We start from the raw sequence: 20,746 nt of genomic DNA on the forward strand, positions 1-20,746 counted from the left end.
CTTTATCTAACGGCATTGTGTCAGAACACTGACTCAGTTTTAACATTCTGTGCTGGTGTCATGTGTGCGCTCTTAGAAATCACTCATTCAGAGTGGCAGTGTGGGTTTTTTCTTCTTCTTTCTTTTCTCTCCTTTCACCCATTGAATGAATGCCTCGCAGTGTCTGAATGAATTCCCCATCTGACGTGCAGCAGTAAAGTCTCCCTCTAGGCTACCTTACTGGAGGCTACTGTTGAAAGACTACTTCATCTCTACATGGAGGAGCCTCAATGGCAAAATCCATGGAGAGAATATAAAAGATCAAGCGAAACAAATAAAGTACTGCTTGTATTTCTAAACTTCCCTTCTAAGTAAGGAATAAAACATTACCAAACTACTGCATTTTTAGACCCCTCCAAAGAGCGTGGTCCACTGGATCTGCATAGCCTGATGTCAAAGGGGCGTGTCAGTCAGGATTACAAGGGGAGACGTTTGAGTAATCACTATGGGTACAGCTTTTATTGCTCTCCTTGCTGGTGTTGTCAAGAGGTAGCGTCATGCCGTTTCCAGGGACTTCTCTTTTAACTCCACGTCCCTCACAGTCTCCTCTTTTCTTACTTGACCGTTTAATTATGACCACAGCTTTTTAGGGGGGGGGGGGGGGGACAAAAAAAACTTAAAAATGGACTCTGCTGGACTGTGGAGAAAATGCACTATTTTAATGTTTCATTTTCTGGTAAGTTGAGTTCAAACGCCTATTTTGTACATTTACATATCTCTGATAAATTTCTCTATTTTTTTGTTTTTCCTTCTCCCTGTGTTTCCGAAGACTGTGTCTTCCTCTGATGCTGGTGAAACAGTGAACGTGAGCGTAGAGAGGACTTCAGCAGATTTCCTCTCAGGGCAGCATGCGCTCCCCTCCTGGTATAATGCATCTGTTGATGCTGTGCCCAAGCACGGCACAGTCGGCGTACACACTCAAAACAGATGGCAGGCGCAGATGGCTTTCTCCAAAACTGTTTATTCATTTCAAGTGACAGAAGACACAATACCAGGTCAGTCATCTGTGCAGCAGCGCCACCCACACGTATATTACTAATGCTTACTGTGTGTTTCCTGCTAGGAGAGCAAGATAACTTTTTACTGGGCCTGTGTCATGCGATATTTCTGTATGGAGTCCAGGAGCGGCCGTAGAGATGTTTTTATTTATTTATTTTTGGCTTGTCTTGGGGAGAGAAAAAAAAAAAAGAATTATTTTGAAGCCCCACAATCCAACTTGTTCCATCAGTTTAAATCATTTGTGGCCACAAGCTGCAATTTATTTCCTTAACTGTCTTACTTTGACTTAACACAATATTTTTCTTTTACTTATTTCGAGGCCACACAATGTAATTAGTTTCCGCAATTCGCAGACAACCGATTATAACTCGTTCCCACAGTTTAGGAATTTTGAGGCCACAGAATTTGACTTGTTCCCTAAATTTGGTTAGTCTGAGGCCCCAAGATGCAACCTTTTCTCTGAGTTTAAATATCTGGAGCCATAAGATAAAACTCCTTCCCTCAATTTTAATGATACCATTTTTGAAAATATAAAATTACCAAATTGAGAGAACATCTTTTATGTCTCAACCTAGACAAAAAAAAAAAAAAAAATCTCTCCCTATATGCCAAGAAACTGTTATTTCTCTGATGACCACTCAAATGCTCCGTTCCTCTGTGTTTGATAACGTCAACCCACATTCTGTAGATCACTTTGTGAATATGATTGTTCCACATGTTGACAGGAACAGTTGTGGGAAAGGTGAACACAATGTCTGAGGGTCTCACGCCTATCAGATACTCCGTGCAGGAGGACGATGGGGAGAACCTGTTCCTCCTCGGGCCCCTCTCAGGGGAGTTCCTGTTATCCCGCAGCCTGGATTTTGAAACACAAAGATTCTTCATTCTCACAGTGGCGGTGCAGCAGGGGGGTCTGCAGGTATCCGATGTCAGAGTTTACTTCAATGTGATGGATGTGAACGACAACCCTCCTGTTTTCAGTCAGGAGACCTTTACTGTGTCGTTGCTGGAGGATACGAGAGTTGGAACATGCTTCCTTCCCCTTAATGTCTCAGATAAAGATGATGGTGAGTTGACATGCACAGTAAAACAACATTCACCGGATGTTAACACTCCCTCCCACCCCATGGTGTTGTTTTGGGTTTAGTTCTTTAGAATTTTATTTTAGGAACTGCTCCCTCTAGTGGTTGGTCAAGGAGCTGACACCTCTGCAGTGAATAAATAATATTTATCAAAACATAGTGTTACAAATTTTCACTTCAGAGCAAAGGAGAACTGCCAGTAAATATAATTAGAATTTTCAGTATGATTCATGTTCAGGCAAATTCAAAAAAACGATGAATTTTCAAAGTCCTGTTCGACAGCGAAGCTGTTCCTGTAGCACAGCCATTTAAAGAACAGACTACAGCGACAAGATTTATATGATTTGTGCTTGGCATCAACAAAAAAAATGTCCCTCTTTAATCGGATTTGGAAGCACACGGTGAGCCCAATATGTCAATCATGTCCAGGGTACAGAGAGGATTGATGACAGCAACGATCAAACACAGCTATTTCTAGAAAATGGGAAACAAAGCGGACTAAATATAACCCAATTTCTTGGCTAGACAAGTTGGATGTCAAATCAAAGCTGTTTTTCATGATGCAGTGATGATTCTCTTCCAACACTTGTTTTAAGACCCATAATATGGCCAGCTACCTCCTACAACCCCACTATCTCAACTAACCATTTAAGGAAGGTTTATCCGATCATGTATGATCTTTTCTTCTCTGCCAGGTGATAATGGAGACTTGAACCTGAGAGTGGTCAGTGGGGATGAAGAGGAAGTATTCCACATAAATCGGACTGGTAGTTTATGTCTAAACAAAGTGTTGGACAAAGAGAGACAATCTTCCTACAATCTTACTGTGACAGCTAACGACTGCGCCCAGCCTCCATCTTTACAGTTCACCAGCACAGCACGTGTCAATATTGTTGTCGAGGACGTGAACGACAACGCTCCAGTTTTTGTGTCAGCTAAAAGTGTCAGTATACCAGAGGACGCTAGGCTCCATTCTGTTGTCATGACTGTACATGCAGAGGATGCAGACTTTGGAGCCAACAAAGAGGTTTTATATAAGTTAGCCAACTCCTCTGGAGGCTTTTTTAGCATTGATAGCAGAAGTGGCAGAATATACCTGCAAGGGGAATTAGACAGGGAGCAACTAGACAGTCTGACTGTTACTGTAACAGCTACTGATAACGGCTCACCCAGGATGTCAACCACTATGACTCTCACGGTGACAGTCGAGGATGCAAATGACCACGACCCAAAGTTCTCACATGGTTCCTACAACCTGACAGTGAGAGAGGATGTCCCCAGAGGGACGAGTCTGTACCGGGTTCAGGCTCATGATCGGGACATCAGGGAAAATGGACGAGTTCGGTACGTGTTAAACCAGACAAGTCCTTTTGTAGTGGATGTGGCTCGAGGCGTCATCTCAGTCGTGGACAGACTGGACAGAGAGTGGGAGTCGGACTACAACTTAATCATAACTGCTGTTGATCAGGGGGACATACCCAGATCTGCTACTGCAACTGTGTGTGTGACAGTGTTGGATGTCAATGACTTTACACCCCTCTTTCACCCAGAGACTCTGACCATACATGTCAAAGAGAATGAGGCAGGCCCTGGTCAGCTGACACATCAGGTACGCCTTGCTCACACCAGCGGAAATGACTGAATGGTAGAGGTCAGTCTGGGCTTTAGGTCCCTAAATCTTCTTCTTCTTCTTCTTTTGACAAGGTGTCAGCTTTGGATGAAGATTTAGATGTCAATAGTCAGCTCACTTATTCCATACAAGAGGGAAACAGAGCTGGTTTATTCTCTATCACTCCCAGTGGCATATTTCAAATATCACACCAGCTGGATAGGGAGAAGGTGTTGTCCCACACGCTAATCATCTTTGCTGTTGATTCAGGTAATTCAGGTCTAAATCAAAGGTGTTGTTTCATTATCTATTTAATTCCAGGTTGTTTGCTCTGTTGTTTGAAGGTTTACGCCCTTTGACGGGCACTCTGACTATACATGTCGTGGTGGACGACGTTAATGACAACCGTCCAGCGTTCGCTGAGGATGTCTACAACACGATAGTATCTGAGGACAGTCCTCCAGGTACTGTGTTTGCCATCATAGCAGCAGCTGACACGGATGAAGGGGTCAGTGGAGAAATAAGGTAAAACTGCAGTATCTGGTGTATTTTTGTGAATTTTCAATGTTTACCTCGTGTTTTATGTATAATCTGAATTATCTGGCAATTAGATATTTCATGGAGAACCTCGATGTGCCTTTCGCTGTTGAGGAAACATCTGGAGAGCTGTTAACAACTGACAGCCTGGACAGGGAGACAGTTGCTCTTTACAGCTTGACAGTGATTGCTAGTGATAAGCATCCTACACAGCCTCTGTCGAGCTCTGTGCTTGTTACTGTGCTCGTTGGGGATATTAATGACCACTGGCCCCAGTTTCTGAACAGCCCCTATGTGGCTTATGTGCCCACTGAAATGGCTCCAGGTGGGTTTTCACGTCTGTCACACTTTTATTTGTTTCATGGTGTTAGTTTGTTCAATATCCATGTTTTTCCCTACAGGTTCAGTTGTTTGTGCAGTAAGAGCAGCTGATGGAGACGCTGACTTGAACGCAGCTCTTCATTATTCACTTTATGGACAAAATTCAGACCAGTTTTCCATCGATCCACATAGCGGCACTGTGTTTACATCACATGCTCTGAGAGGAAGGGAAGAAATTGTTGTCAGCGTACATGTGGAGGATGCTGGAGAAAACCCTAAATTTGATATCAGCACGATCAGTATCCGGTTTCAGAATGTCTCTGACTTTCCAGAGATAACTGTGGACCTTCTGAGTGATTCCCTCTCCGAGGATGAGCCAGTGGGAACACTAGTAGCTGTGGTTTCTGCTTCAAGAGCCAGAAGTGAACCCGTGTCATTTTATCTTGCCTCTGGAAACTGTGAAGAAATGTTTCATGTGGAGCGATTGAGTGGAGCTCTGACAGTGGAGAAACCTCTGGATTACGAAAATATAAAGGAGTTTACTTTGTTGTTAGAAGCCCGAGATTCAGGCTCACCTCCTTTCTCATCATTTGCAGAAATTCACATAAACATCAGCGATGTGAATGATAACTTCCCCAAGTTCACTCAAGTGGAATACAGGTGTGAGATTTTTGAGAATTCCCCGCCATCGTGGGTTTGTGATGTTTTGGCTACAGATTCTGATTCTGGTCATTATGGCACTGTACAGTACATCCTAACAGCAGGGAACACTCATAATACTTTTACAGTCGACTCTGAAAATGGAATGTTGAGCACTACTCTCAGTTTGGATAGAGAGTATATGGCTGAATTCCATTTAACGGTCGAAGCGGTAGAATTAGACAACCCGCTCCATAAGGACACAGCGAGTGTTATCGTTGCTATTTTAGACTGGAACGACAATGCTCCTCGTTTTTCACAGATATTTCTAACAGAAGTGCCGGAGGATTCTCCTTTTGGACACACAATCATACAAGTAACCTGCACTGATGATGATATTGGTGCCAATGCCATGATTAATTATTCCATCACGGACCAAAATGATGATATCCCTTTCCATATTGATTTGGCTGCTGGTTACATCACGGTTGCGGCACCTCTGGACAGGGAGACACAGGACCGTTATGTCTTCAAAGTAAATGCAAATGATTCAGCATGGAGCGTCACCACCGACATCACCGTGGTCATTACAGACGTCAATGATAATCCACCAGAGTTTTCTGATCATTTCTACACCGCTGTTATGGCAGAAACCAACGATGAAGATGTGTTTGTTGTGCAGGTTCTCGCTACAGATGCAGACATGAAGGAAAACAGTGACGTTCTGTACATTGTAGAACCACCAAACAATGAGTTCTGGGTGAACGCGTCTTCTGGGAATATCTACACGAAGCAGCCTTTGACGTTACACAAGTCAGCCTTTGAAATTTACCAGTTTACAGTTATTGCATTGGACTGCGGCAGTGAGCCTCTGTTCAGCAACACTACTGTCACAGTAAGATTAGAGCCATTTAACTACTACCCACCAATATTTTTGCCTTTACAGCCTCTGATAGCGGTTCCCTATTATCTGCCTGTAAATACAGAGGTACACCAGATTACAGCAGTGGATCCAGATCTTAATAACAGCAGCGCTGCTATCGACTATGTTTTGTTTGGAGGTAATGCATCTGATTTCTTTAGGATCGAAGCCGACAATGGAAAAGTCATCTTAAATCGGAGTTTGACAAAGAGTCTGAATATGTTTCTGACTATAATAGTTGTGGCAAAAGATCAGGGTTGCCCCTCTTTATCGTCACAAACTAAAATCAAATTTGAAGTGACTGGGAGGAATCAATTTTCGCCAGGTTTTAGAGAGCACGGTGTCACTTTCTCTGTCCCTGAAGATTTGCCTGTAGGATCGGTGATTAGGAAAATTGAAGCAGAAGATGGAGATTATGGTCCCAATGGGGCCATTATGTACAGTATTACACCAGAAAATCAATATTTGCCATTCTCTGTTGGAGAAGCTTCTGGTCTGCTAACCTTAATGAGAGAAATTGATTTTGAAAAAGAAAGTGTTTTTCATTTTCAAATCAGTGCTACGGACGGAGGCTGGGTGTCTAAAACTGGTGTGTTAAACGTCACAGTGATGGTCATGGATGTGAATGATAATCCTCCAGTGTTCACAGCCTCGGAGTACGTCACCTCAGTGCCTGAGAACTCTGCGATTGGAATAAAGGTTCTCAATGTAATGGCTACTGATGCTGATTCAGGTGCAAATGCACAAATAAGCTACTCTCTTAATGCCGGTCATGTGGATAAATTTGCCATTGACCCAAGAAATGGCACTATCACCACTTTGGATGTCTTTGATTATGAATTGGAGCAGATTTTTCATATCACAGTCAAAGCTTTAAACACTGGAGGTCAGCCTTTATTTAGTTTGACACGTGTCATCATCCAAATTTCAGACGTCAATGAATTCATGCCTACGTTTGAGAACAAAGTTTTTAACTTTTCTACCTTTAAAAATGTACCTATTGGGGCAAGGATTGGGAAGGTTACAGCCACAGACGATGACCAGGGCTCAGAAGGTCAGGTGTTCTACTTGATGTTTGGCCAGAACAAATCTACAGGGTTCAAAATCGACAGACTTTCTGGTGACATATTCACATCTGACAGTTTAAGAAAACAGGGGAACAGTCATGTGCTTTTAAAAGTTTTGGCAAAGAACTCTGGTGTTATTACAGGCAATGATATCGATGAAGCTCTAATCCAGATTAGTGTGATCGATACAAACGATGCCCCCGTTTTCACCTCGGCTCTGTACGTCGCTAACGTTACAGAGGACAGCCTGGTTGGAACATCAGTGATAACAGTGAGCGCTCAGGATCAAGACTCCATCTTGGACTGGAATCATATCTTCTTTGGCATCGAACACGGAAACACCAACTCCTCTTTTGATATTGATCCATCAAGTGGTGCTATAATACTGAACTCTCCCTTGGACAGGGAGCAGTGGCCTGTTTACAACCTGACTGTTACTGCCACTGATAACGGCTCTCCTCCAGCTACTGGTACCACTTGTGTCATCGTGACTGTGAGTGACACCAACGATAACGCCCCCAAACTCACATTCACTGAGGCTCAGGTGAAGGAAAATCAACCTCAAGGCACCATAGTGGCCAGATTAAATGCATCCGATTCTGATTCGCCACCAAATCAGGGACCTTTCACATACTGGTTGGCGAACCCTTCACCAGAACGTGCCTTTTCTGTAACTCCCGATGGCATTTTATTCACCACAAAACCCATCGACAGGGAACAAATCTCCATATACCGGGTCCTGGTAGCTGTTCGGGATGCAGGAATCCCTTTGCTGTCATCCACAACAATGTTCCGCATCAGGATTGTGGATGAAAACGACAACCCTTCACTGCCTAGAAATATCTTCATCGAGGTGAAATATTTAGGTAGCTCTTTCAAAGGAGGCATGATTGGTAACGTTCGTCCTGAGGATCGGGACGAGTTGGACAGTTTTAGCTGTGGCATCAAAAGCGGGCCCTTGAACATGTTTGTGATACCTAACGGCACATGTGAGTTGTGGTCGTCTCCTTTTCAAGGCGAAGCTACGTTTAACATCACCATTGAGGCGTCAGACCAGCTTCACGTCCCAGTTAACAACAGCATCTATGTCCACTACAAAGGTTTTACAAACGCTACCATGGACAGCTGTGTCCTATTCTACGTGTCATCATCCTCAATGGAAGAATTCTTGTCTCAGAAGTATTTGAGGTTTGTAAAAGCTCTTGACAGCCTGTTTAACCTTCAGGCCTCGAAGACTCATGTGTTTGGAATTGGGAATTTTGGTAATGAAATCCTTTTATTTGCTGCAGTCAAAAGCTACAATGGTCAGTATCTCAGCAGAGAGGTAGCGAGTGGTATTTCTGCAGCCCATAAGAAGTTACTAGAGTCTCAGAGCAATGTGACCATTTCTCACATTGCCAGTGATCCGTGTCTCGCCAGTCCCTGTCAAAATGGGGCAACATGCAACAAAAACATCTACATCAGCCAAGATGTCACTGTCCAGGAGAGCACGGCGGTCATCTTTGTGTCACCAAGGAAAAAGATTTTAAATTGTACTTGTCCGAGCGGATACACTGGTTCACTCTGTGAGGAAGACGTTGATGAGTGTGAGATGGATCCTTGTGAGAATATCGCCACATGTGTGAATACTGCAGGAGGTTTCTACTGCCAATGTCGGAGCAGCTTTCCCGGTTCCATCTGCTCCTCTGGTGTAAATGAGTGTCTGAGGATGAAGTGCCAAAACGGAGGAACTTGTATCCCCACTCAGGATGGGTATCGCTGTCACTGTTTGTCCGGATTTGAAGGTAGACTTTGGTTTATCTAACGCAACATTCATCATAATAATAGATGTTTGAATCTGTTTAATGTCTGGGCTTTATTTGTTATTTTTCCAGGAGAAACATGCGAACAGTATATAGACCACTGTAGATCAACCCCTTGTGTCCAAGGAAGTTGTGTCAATTCACAGAAAGGATTCTCTTGTCATTGTCCTTTTGGTAGGAATGCTTCAAAGTAAAAGCATGCATATCTCATTTAGACAGAAAAACACTTAGAAATGCAAAATTGTTGACCAAAAAGTGTTTTTGGCCTTTCAAGAACTCACAAATAGATATGTTGAGCGCACAAATATTTTATTCTAACCTGCTTGCATAACTTCTTTATTACTCCAGAATACAGAAACAACCAGCTAAATATATTTCGTGTGAAGTAAATGACGACAGGCTAATGACAGCACAACCGTCCAAGAAGGTCTCTTCAGAAACTTGTTGCATCAGCTCTAAATGGGATGTACCAAAGAAAGATGTAGGTGAAAGCAACATATGTATTAAACTGCACAAACACAATGTTTTATCTTTGTTTTAGGGGTCAGTGGAGTCCATTGTGAGGAGCCCAGTTATGGCTTTGAGGAGTTGTCCTTCATGGAGTTTCCCCCGTTGGATCGCAGGACTAATTTAATTTCCCTTGAGCTAGCAACAGTACGGAAGAACTCCTTGCTGCTGTACAACTCTGGAGGATTAGCCAGCAGGGAGTTCTTTGCACTGGAGATAATTAATGGGTCTGTGTGTCTGTCGTATGACCTGGGGTCTGGGCCGGTGAGGCTGCAGACACACAAGCATGTGGCTGATGGAAACTTTCACAGCATTACTGCCAGGAGGATTGGCAATGTGAGTTTTTAATGTGTTAGCATATAAAGTTCTTTTTACGGTAATTTTTGGTGGGAAAAATTTTAAATGACTTGTGTTGCTTTTTGTAAATTTAACAGATGGGTTCTCTACATGTGGACAACTGCACAGAGCGCAATGGATTTTGTTTTTCACAGAGTGATGGTAGCTCAGAAAGGTACCAGCAAAATAAGATATTACCTCTGCCAAGGATGTAATGTGATTAACATCTGTCCGCATGTTAGCAGGATATCTCACAAATGATGGATGGATTCAAAACAGGTAGAAAAAAGAATATGAAGAACAACAGGGTAAATTTTGGATGTGATCTGGATCAAAGTGTAGATCCTTTTTGTCAACGCGATGGATTTCCGAAATTGTTGAAAGAAGAGGGCTTTAGGTTGCGGAAATGCTCCTTTATGATGTGAATCCTATTTTTGGTGATTAGGAGGGCTTTTGATGATCCTTGGAGGAGGTGTGCGCCATTGGAATACTTTTGTCACTGAAATCTCTTCCTCTGTCTGTCTATCAATGATCAGGACATTAGACATAAGCAACACCAATATGACATTTGGAGGACTGAGGACTATTGAATCAATTTCACTGCGTCCAGCTCAGATAAGAACACACGTCTTTGTCGGGTGTTTTCGAAACATTCATGTGAATGGAATCCTGCTGAGACCTTCAATGGCCCTCGCGGCATATAATATCCTTGACAGGTATATATATTAGATTTAAAATATTTATAGATTCTGTGAACAAATATTAGCTTTGAAAAAAGATTCTCATACAGGAAATGTATATTTTTTTGTGGAAATTGAGTTTAAAAAATCAGCTACATGCTGTGTATGTTATTTTAATGGAGGTGTCCACGGGCAATGACATCACCATGTGACAGAGATCCATGTAAGAATGGCGGAGAGTGCCATGATGTCTGGTCAGACTATGTTTGTGTCTGCAAAAGCCCCTTCACTGGAAGAAACTGTGACAAAGGTACAAACACTTTGTCGCGTAATATTTAATTTCTGTTAAAATGCTGAGTTAATGTTAAAATACTTTGTTTCCTTGTAGAAATATCTGAGGAACTTGTGTTACGATTTAAAGGCAATGACTACATTGAGTTTGTCATCAAGGAGCGATTCAAGAGAGACTATCTGCTAAAGGTTGAGGAAAATCCAGGAAACACCAAAGAACAAAATGTGATTAATGTCAAATTCAAGACCAAACACGAGGGAGTGCTGATGTTTATCCTCAGACAGACTGAGTGGACTGCTCTTAGGGTGGGTATGAAATAGGTTAGATTAACATCTGTGTTTATGTTTGAGGATTGAAAGTGTTTGCTATGTTTGTCTACTCCAGATAAAAGAAAGAAAGCCTGTGTACATTTCCAAAGATGTCCTGTCAGGACAGCAGTTAGAGCTCGCTGTGGACTCTCCAGTGGCCGACGGGATCTGGCACGTCCTCTCCTTGTTCAGCAGTGGAGCAAACACTTCTCTGCTTCTGGATGGTAAAGTGATGTTGAACATCAGTGACAGAAGTATCGACCTCACCCCTGTTAATGTGGAAAAGATTGTTCTTGGTTCAGCCCGGACGGGAGATTCATCGCTCCAGCAGGCAGGTGAGATGTATCACCGTTGCATTTTGGAATCTGAATGTGTGTGAAACATACAAAATAGGGCAGAATATATTGAAAGCACATTTTGTTTTTCACTTTCCTGAAATTTATATAAAAAAAATGTGACAGTTATATTAATAATAATGCATTCTTTTTCTGTCAGAATTTGATTAATATTGACTGGTCTAGAGGCAATATTACAGCCATGTGGCTGCCACAGATATGAATAGAATGTATGTCAGGTGTGTAGAGAAAAGCTGACAGATGAATATTGAATCAGGGGAAAAAAAGAGAATATCTTTGTTCTAATGTTCCTCAACTTTGTATTTAAGAATTATTTTTTTTATTAAATTGTGAAGTTTCGCCGTGTTTTGTTAGTTGTGTCATACCTTCTGTTGCTGAGAAGGAAACACTTAAATTCCAGCTTCTTAGTTCAGATCCTTGGTGGTGAGTTTTAGTTTTGGAGTCTTGAGTTTGTGTTAATGACCTTTTAGTCCTGTAGTTCACACCTTAGTGGTGTTTCTTGTTTTTCTTGGTCCGTTTCCAGCCCTTTTAGGGTCTCCCAACTGTGTGTTGTCGGTCAATCAGCCCTTGTCACCCACAGCGCTGTTCCCAGAGTTTCTCATCCTATCAGATCCTCCCCTGCTCTCCTGTTGTCCCACCTGTTTCTCCTTATATCGTTAGTTGAGTTTGTATTTTAGTTTGGTCGTCTGGTCCAGCTCTTATCCTGTTGTTCCTCCCTTTCTTTTTTGCTTCCTCTTGGTCCCACTCTTGTTTTAGTTTCTTTTTGATCATTTCAATCTCTGATTTTTTTTAAATTTTTTTGGTGTTTTTTTTACATCCTGCCTGTTTGCTCTCTCAGCATTCTGGTCCTAATTCATCATAAGATTTGAAACATATATGCCAAAGAAAGACATAAAAAAAAAACAATGTCTTTGTATCTTACGTCAGAAGATACAATATCTTCTTTTATGTTCAATAAAGGTACAATCCAATTGTTTTATTTTTCACTGTGAAACAAATAAGATGTGTGCTAATGTATATACAGTAAATATGTAGCAAGCAAATTCCATCAACGATACATCAATTTCCGAATGTTGTTTCAGCTGGACTTTGATTTTTCAGTGTTGCCAGTTTTTCCTTGTTGGAAGTGTAGATCACGTTAGATGAAGTGATGTGCGTACAAAGTGTCATGACATGCAGTGGGAAGCAGTTTTGGAGGTTGCTGAGTGACACTGCTTTCTTATTTGTCAATGATAGGGTTCACTGGATGTGTGCAGCATTTCAGTGTGACGGGTTACACTCTGCCTCTCAGCGGACACAGTGAGATGGTGGATGTCTGGCCAAGTCCCAGTCTAATCCAATCAAGCTGTAGCTCTGAGGATTACTGCCTCCCCTCACCCTGCCCTGAAGAGGAACCAGCGTCGGTGAACTGTCTGGCGACACACTGCAGTAACAGATGGAGCTGTGGACCAGTTCCGCAGAACGAATCCTGCATTTGTTTACGTAATATTTCAGCAAACGTCTGTGACATCTGCATCGCTGCAGCAGAGAGCTCTGATCAGTGCTCTGAGATGTGGGGCAGCCCGTGGGTTCTGGCTGGGATTCTGTCTGTTCTCTCCATCCTGGTTACTACAGGATTAAGTGTTGCTTTTTACATGTTGAGAAAGCAGCACAAGGCAAAGTGTCGGTTAAAAAGCTCCCCACAGAAAACACACGACGGGACAGACAATGTTGCATTTGACTTTGATGACAGCGGACTGCTGAAAGATTCCAGACCCAACGAACAGCAGGACCCAGTGAGTGCTGATCAGCACAAATCCAGTGCAGAGTTTTACTGTGAAGGCAGTCTGACAAGCAGTCAACCTGTTTCAAACAGTGAGGTGGAGTATTATGAAATCAATGGTATCAGTAGCAACTTTCATTCAGACGTGGCCTCACTGGAGCTCAGTTGGCACCAACATTTATACAGTAAGAAATGCGCGAAGGCTGATGCTAAACATTTGAAGCTACTGTTAGCAGGTTTAAAGAGAGGATGCTCCGGGGAAGAGAGCCAACCTCCAAAGCCTCGTTATGTTGCCTCTACAAACAAACAGTTACTTACTATTGATTCTGCGCAGCCCCAGAAAATAAAGCCTGGTAGCACCAAGAGAGTCCTTCAGTCTGAGCTCCTGGAGCCGATGCAGTGTCTCTCTTTTGAGGAAATAAGTAAGCTGAACAGTCCTTTAGAGCAAACAGTGTCGCACCAAGCACCCCTGACATCTTTGTTCAGTCCCACCGGCACCTCCGCTGAAGGTCACCATAAAATTCAATGGGAAAACATTTTAAATGTGAACCTGCCTTTTAGCGCTTATGCTCCCGTATTTGAGGATATTGCACATCTGCCCTACCATAGCGACAACGCACAAAGTGACGTGGAGGAAATTATTTGACGAAGACAAATTAGGCTGAAAACACATACATGCAGTCTTGATTTAAACAGTTTAATACCAACTAAGACACACTGAATGACAGAAACACTGCACCTGCATAGCTGCTAGAGAATTTAACAAAAATGTACGGGATGATGCAACAATAATGACCCAATTTATAACACAATAAATTGATATAAGACTGTTGTGTGTTTTTCAGACAGTTGTTTAAGTTAGAATACATGATTGTTCATAGAAACATATAGACTTGAAAGCAAATTCTGAAAGAACAGAAATGATGAGACAGAACCAGGGCAGAAACAAAAATGTCCCTCATAATAAAAAAGAAGAATGCACCTCATTAATTAACTTTGCTGCACAATAAGATTGACAGTATCAGTAAATATGTTGGTGATTCCCTTTTTTTTCTATATATTTCTTATTGGTGTTTGGTTTGTCACTTTTTCAAAATATGTCTCAGCTCCACTATTGTTAATAAATAGATAAGCAGTTAAAATATATATTATTAAGACCTTGTGACTGTTTCGTGCCGGCCAAGACATTTGTTTTTCCTGAAGTTCTGTTTAAAATTCTGTTTGAAACAATATGAGGATGAGTATTAAAACTAAAAAATTGAAAAATGTGAGCAATGCCAACATTTAGACATTTTTTTTTCTGTAGTTTTTACTGATGGAGCTGAAGAGTGGACGATTCCAGTGTTACCAAATATCAGTTCATCACTGGAATGAAAGATCCATCTCAATTCCAATCTTTGCTGATTTCACCTTCCTTATCAAAGTTTGCTTGATGTCCTGAGTCTTGAAACAATATATGATTGGGTTAACGGCAGCAGGTAGAAGGCTATATAATAATATCAATAAGATACGGATATCCAGACTGAAAGAAAAGCCTACAGTATTCGCCACGTACACGAAACATCTGGGAAGGTAAAAAAGGCAGGTGATGAATATTTGTGGAGTACACGTCGATAAGGTTTTTTTGCGGCCAGCAGTGTTGGACATTTTCAGAATCACTACGATGATAGAAATATAGGAGAACAAGATAAACGCCAGAGGAAGCAAGAGACAAAACATGGCCATACAAAGAGTGGAGACCTGCACCATTAGAACGTCCTCTCCACAAGCCTGACTGGTGAGAGAAATGTGGTCGCAGTAGCACTGAGCAATGATGTTTGATTTACAGAAAGGCAAACCGAGGGTGTTGAACACAATGGCAAACATCAACGACACAGGAATCAACCATGCAAAACCTAACAGCACAAATATATTGTTGTTGGTGATCAGGACAGGATATCGCAGTGGAACACAAATAGCAATAAATCGATCCAGGGCCATCACCAGTAAGATGAAGGAATGCACTGAACCTAAATAGTGGACAAAGAACATCTGCGTAAAACACCCGTAAAAAGAAATGACGCCATCGCCAAACCAGTATTTGGATATGATCTTTGGGAGAGTCACAGTGCCGAACGCAAGGTCGTTGAGCGCCAGGTGACAGAAAACCAGATATGTTGGTTTCTGAAGAGACTTCTCGTTGATCACAAATGCTAAAATGAAAATGTTTCCCACTGCAATAGCGAGGTACAGGAAGAAAAATAGAGCTGATGCGAGTCCATAATGCTGCGGTAAAAGTCCAGGGAATCCGAGAATGAAGAAGCTTCTCATTCTTGTGACATTACTGTAGTTCATCATGACCATCAGGGCCAAGACAAGAAAACCCCTGAAATATTAGTCCGAATGAAAGCCTGCTGACCTGCCAGACGTAAACATGCACATTTATCTAGAGTGGATGGCTCTGAATACCTGTATTAATTCTATTCATGAAGTGCAATTTAAATACATATTAATATAAATAACATTTATCACATTTTACTAAATTGCAGAATAGTCAAAACATTTCTTTCAACGCTACAGTCAGATGAGAAACTCAGCGAGGAAACATGATGGTTGATGGGGAGCTATTCATCAGAGATCCTTACCCTCTACTGCACTCCATTGGCTGACAGCAACGTGCTTAGACAGGGTGAAGGATAATTTATGCTCATCACCTTATTTATATCCTCAAGGATCATATCCTCAAAATGAAAGTGCCCAAAACACCTCACAGTTTTCCATTTCCTGTTGTCAACAAGTTAATCTTCACTTCAGCAAAAGCTTCCTTGGTTACACGTTAAAACAGATGAACGAAAAAAGAAAATATGTACAAGAATTCAAAACAAACACCAATAGACCTACAAAGGAATATTAAACCCTCTCATAGCTGCATAATGCTCAAGATAGAATCTTGCTTTAATAAATATTTTATTGCAGAGAAGCTGCAACCTTTGTATTTTTTATTGGTTTCATTCTGGTTTAAATTTCACAATCTGTGTCTTCTTAATGTATATTACCGTACTGTCATTTCCTTATAGGCAAAGTTGTGAACACACAGAAAAAGTCAAATATGTGGTTTTCTACCCGAGACATACAACTTTAATCCAAGTTTTCATTTCTGTTGGACTTTTGGCTCACTAAATAGTGAATGAGAAATCAGCACACGACCATTTTTGTTGCTGTTGTTGTTGTTGTGATATAAAGGTGACCAGATCTCCAGAAACCAAATGTGAGACGGATCACTCTAAGTGTGTGTGTCAGAATGAGTGGAACATGTTCACAGCACCCACAGGTTATCTAAAGTTTGGATTTTATCTCCATCCAGCTTGAAAAATAATCATGTCTACTCTGCCCTTTAGCTCGTAACCGCTAAGCTCTGGTTGATTCAGTCGCTCTCAGTCGGCCATGCAAATAAGAATGCATTTTATCTTGAAGGTGATGTGAAACCCAATAGTTATTGTATATGCAGGCAAAGAGAAAAATGGAGAAAAATAGAATGATGACCGCTGTCTGAGGTATGCCAACACTTACCAACCACTACCATTCATTGGGCTAAGCTAACTAGCGATCGGGTGGTCCTTGTGGGTTTCGGTGCCATAGTGCCCTAACAGATAAAAGAAAGCATGGCTCTGTAGAAGATGACAAATAGGCCTTAAAAGTTGCCGTATTCCTTTTAAGCAAAGACTGCCACATAGTTTTGTTTTAAGTCCGTGAGCGTCACACCGCAGAAACACAAATCACACGCTGATCAAATACACGAAACAAGAAAGGACTTGAAATCTGTGTGTTTTATGGAATATCTCTGATTTCATTGTGCACTCATGAGAACGCATAAATAAAAGATTGCTTTCCTCCTTCTGACATTCACACAAGCAGGCAACGTTTGTCTGAGGATCATACTATAAATAAATAACTCAAAGAAACCTCCAGATGAGCATGTTTTATTTAACTTTTGAAACAGGACAAAGACACAAAAAGTACATTTGATAGGAAAAAAAATGCATTGTTTGTTGTGTACAACATGAATGTAATTCTTACCACGGGCTTACACATGGCTAAGAGTTATTATTAGATTCATCAACTGTGCTTATTGAATTCTTATCTGAGCCGTCCACTAATTAAAATATGTAAAAATTATTTTAATTTTATGTCATCTTAAGCTTCTATCACATTGAACGTATGTCCTTTTCATTATTTTCTCATTTCACCAAATTGCTGTTCTGAGATGTGATACTTTTCAGCGCACTTGATGGAACCTGATATAACAATTTACCAGGATTGTTGCCTGAGTGTTAAAAACTGAGCTCTCCAAAAAAAAAAAAAAAAAGTCTTACCAAGCGTAGTTGTCAATTTTGCAGTAAAAAGAAAAATCATTTTTATGACAAGCAAAGAATGACTTTCTGGATGTATCTTATGACAAAGTACATTATTAAGGAATTCTAAATATTATACATGATATAATATTAATATAAAATGTAACAGCATTGTTTGAAGTGAATTTAGACAAGTGTACTTGCTGAACTTAAAATGTATTAAAACTAATTTATTGAATTTTTTTTTTTTAAGAAATCGTAGCAATTCAATTCTGCTGACTTCTTTTTCAGGTAATTTCACTTAAATACCTTGTTTGTGTTAGTTTCAATAAGTAACATAATTATGTTGTCAGCAAAAAATGTTTAAGGACAAATTTTTGGAAAACTGAAATTACAAGGCCTCTGCTTTGCTGATGATTGTTTTTAAACAATCCTGTCGTACGCAAGTTTTTTTTTTTTGTGTTTTTACTTTGTTTTCAGTTGTTTTTTTTTTGTAGTGCAACTGTGTAGGCCAGATTATGACGGTGAGCCTCACCAACCATCATACTATTAAGATGGAAGTTTTACCTGAAAGCCAACTCGAGTTTTTTTCAGCCTCTTAATCAGAGTCCGCTTAATGTCCTGAGTTTTGAAACAATATATCACCGGGTTAACAGTAGCAGGAAGAAGACTGTACACCAGTATCAATAAGATACGGATATCCAAACTGAAAGAAAAGCCTACAGTACTCGCTACATACACAAAACATCTGGGAAGGTAAAAAAGGCAGGTGATGAATATTTGTGGAGTACACGTCGATAAGGTTTTTTTGCGGCCAGCAGTGTTGGACATTTTCAGAATCACCACGATGATAGAAATATAGGAGAACAAGATAAACGCCAGAGGAAGCAAGAGACAAAACATGGCGACACACAAGGAAGTGACAGCGACTATTCTAACCTCCTCACCACAAGCCTGACTGGTGAGAGAGATGTGGTCGCAGTAGCACTGAGCAATTAAATTAGCTTTGCAGAAATGTAACGTGAGAACATGGAGTACAACAGCTATCATCAAAGGTAAAGGTATAAACCACGCAAAGCCACATAGCATAAATGTGATGTTGTTTGTGATGAGGGAAGTATAGCGCAGTGGAACACAAATAGCAATAAATCGATCCAGGGCCATCACCAGTAAGATGAAGGAATGCACTGAACCTAAATAGTGGACAAAGAACATCTGCGTAAAACACCCGTAAAAAGAAATGACGCCATCGCCAAACCAGTATTTGGATATGATCTTTGGGAGAGTCACAGTGCCGAACGCAAGGTCGTTGAGCGCCAGGTGACAGAAAACCAGATATGTTGGTTTCTGAAGAGACTTCTCGTTGATCACAAATGCTAAAATGAACATGTTTCCTATTGCGACCACCAGGTAGATGAAAAAGAGCAGAGCAGAGACGGGTCCGTAATAGTCAGACGAAAGCCCAGGAAATCCGAGGATGAAGAAGCTTCTCATCCTCGTGACATTGGCGATCATAATTGTAATTCACAATAAAAGTACATCAGCACCAAGGCACAAAGTAACACCTGCTTAAACTATACATACAATACATACATATTCTATGGTGTAATACACTCTTAAATTATTTAATAACCCATGAACGAAGTGCATCTACGGCTGCTGAAACTCTTCCACGTTACCTCTCTGTGTGAGGCTTCATTAGAATGTCTGGGTGCCGGATAATATGAGCTTTATATCAAGGTGGATGTCACCAACCCTCCAAGGATGCCGAGGTAAATCAAAGAGTCACATGTTTGGAACGGATCCCAGCAGCAGAGAAACAGGACTTTAAATCTTTAAATCCATTTGAAATAGAATAAGTGCACTCTTTTGCTCTCAGAGAAAAAAAAGGTTTCGTAAGGTAGGATTCATTTCAGGTGCATCTCTGGGCTTCATACTGAGCTCTCCGCTCAGCCTGACCAAATTACAAAAACCAAGGTGGGGCCCAAGAGCAAAGTTTGATGTGCCAGATGTAAAAAAAAAAACATATTTTTGAAAAGATTTTTTTTTTATAAATACTGCAAATTACACTATAAGTCACTGTTTATGTATTTTCTTTGTGATGATGTAAAAATCCACTGGTAATTTTTTTGTCATGATTTGATTAACTGAGACTGACACAACAGCACGTGGCATCGGTTTGGTTCAATCACCCTGCACACGTGTTGTTGTTGTTGTTGTTGTTGTTGTTGTTGTTGTTGTTGCTGTTTTTAGGTTTTTATCTTTTTTTTTTCCTTACAGATTGAGTTTTCAAACCTGAGGGCATTTATTATTATAATTATTATTATTTTAATTTTCATGAGTTCTCCCAAGCTAATAGAACCTGAACCAGCGGGTTCCTCTTAATTACCTGACTGGTTTCCCTGACCAATTATATAATATGCAATATGATATGACTTCCAGCCGGACGCTTCAAATCCTGGAAAAGTTAAATTAATGTAATAAAAACATAAAACACTGATTGAAATAATAACTTGTCTCCGACTACATTTTGAGTCTTGGGTTTTTTCAGCATTCTGCATATCAACATGAGCATCGGTGACACTTTTCTACCAGGAACTCCAGGCTGAGATTAATCTTTTGGATAGTTCTCAACAGTTTAATATTGTAGAAGATTAAGAAAAGAAAAGGAGTCAATTATGAGTTTGTGTTATTACTTTTGTATGATTCCAAATTAGAAATATAGACAATTTTTTCTGATTCTCTGTTTGATGTATTTTTCTTGTCTTGACTCATAACAGAAATCATAAATTATATACATATTATGATTTTCATAAATCATAAATTATATACATATTATGATTTTTTTTTATTTCACAGCAAGAAAACTAACCTAACATGTGAACCAGGAATGAAGTTAATAAAATGCACAAGCAGGTAAGTAGTTTCTGGGTTTGTATCTTCCTGTTTTTATTTGATGACGTCAGAATTTATCTATGTTCGTAATTATTGGCTGTTGTCTTACAAGACACAAAAAAACCGAGAAATCTGTGTTTGATTAACCCTTTCCAACCCTTAGCTTAGGCTAGGGTACATGTCATTTGGAAATCTGGCGTGGCCACAGTGCGTGCTCGGTCCACAGGAGCATCCTAGAACTTCATACAACATCAGAACATTG

The 20,746-nt window shown here is 40.6% G+C and overlaps 3 protein-coding genes across 3 annotated transcripts; 1 reads left to right on the forward strand and 2 right to left on the reverse strand.

Moving 5' to 3' along the window:
• Window positions 1–1,768: 1,768 nt before the first annotated feature.
• On the forward strand, window positions 1,769–17,197 carry LOC147254964 (protocadherin Fat 4). The gene is made up of 14 exons (XM_086215033.1): window positions 1,769–2,105; window positions 2,816–3,729; window positions 3,825–3,999; window positions 4,074–4,254; window positions 4,341–4,591; window positions 4,668–8,999; window positions 9,090–9,191; window positions 9,559–9,860; window positions 9,959–10,035; window positions 10,397–10,576; window positions 10,723–10,850; window positions 10,929–11,137; window positions 11,217–11,475; window positions 12,733–17,197. The coding sequence occupies exons 1-14, from the start codon at window positions 1,790–1,792 to the stop codon at window positions 13,902–13,904; spliced, it is 8,598 nt and encodes a 2,865-aa protein (XP_086071159.1). The 5' UTR covers window positions 1,769–1,789; the 3' UTR covers window positions 13,905–17,197.
• On the reverse strand, window positions 14,621–15,601 carry LOC147254965 (olfactory receptor 52E8-like). The gene has a single exon (XM_086215034.1). It carries the CDS (start codon window positions 15,599–15,601, stop codon window positions 14,621–14,623), a length of 981 nt encoding a protein of 326 aa, XP_086071160.1.
• Window positions 17,198–18,138: 941 nt separating the features above from the next.
• Window positions 18,139–19,104, reverse strand: LOC147254966 (olfactory receptor 52E8-like). The gene has a single exon (XM_086215258.1). The coding sequence runs from the start codon at window positions 19,102–19,104 to the stop codon at window positions 18,139–18,141; it is 966 nt and encodes a 321-aa protein (XP_086071384.1).
• Between the last annotated feature and the right edge of the window lie 1,642 nt (window positions 19,105–20,746).

The sequence above is a fragment of the Aulostomus chinensis genome, chromosome 10 (assembly GCF_037954235.1).
Source record: "Aulostomus chinensis isolate RoL2024-O1b breed Wild chromosome 10, RoL_Achi_v1.0, whole genome shotgun sequence".
Taxonomy (NCBI): Eukaryota; Metazoa; Chordata; class Actinopteri; order Syngnathiformes; family Aulostomidae; genus Aulostomus; species Aulostomus chinensis.

What these genes read in the sequence shown, in the direction of transcription:
- LOC147254965 (XM_086215034.1), bottom strand. Translation starts at nt 15,601, where the DNA reads ATGGTCATGATGAACTACAGTAATGTCACAAGAATGAGAAGCTTCTTC.
- LOC147254964 (XM_086215033.1), top strand. Translation starts at nt 1,790, where the DNA reads ATGTCTGAGGGTCTCACGCCTATCAGATACTCCGTGCAGGAGGACGAT. An exon ending in GCATATAATATCCTTGACAG is followed by an intron (nt 10,577 to 10,722) that starts GTATATATATTA and finishes ATTTTAATGGAG; the next exon opens with GTGTCCACGGGCAATGACAT. An exon ending in CTGAGTGGACTGCTCTTAGG is followed by an intron (nt 11,138 to 11,216) that starts GTGGGTATGAAA and finishes TGTCTACTCCAG; the next exon opens with ATAAAAGAAAGAAAGCCTGT.
- LOC147254966 (XM_086215258.1), bottom strand. Translation starts at nt 19,104, where the DNA reads ATGATCGCCAATGTCACGAGGATGAGAAGCTTCTTCATCCTCGGATTT.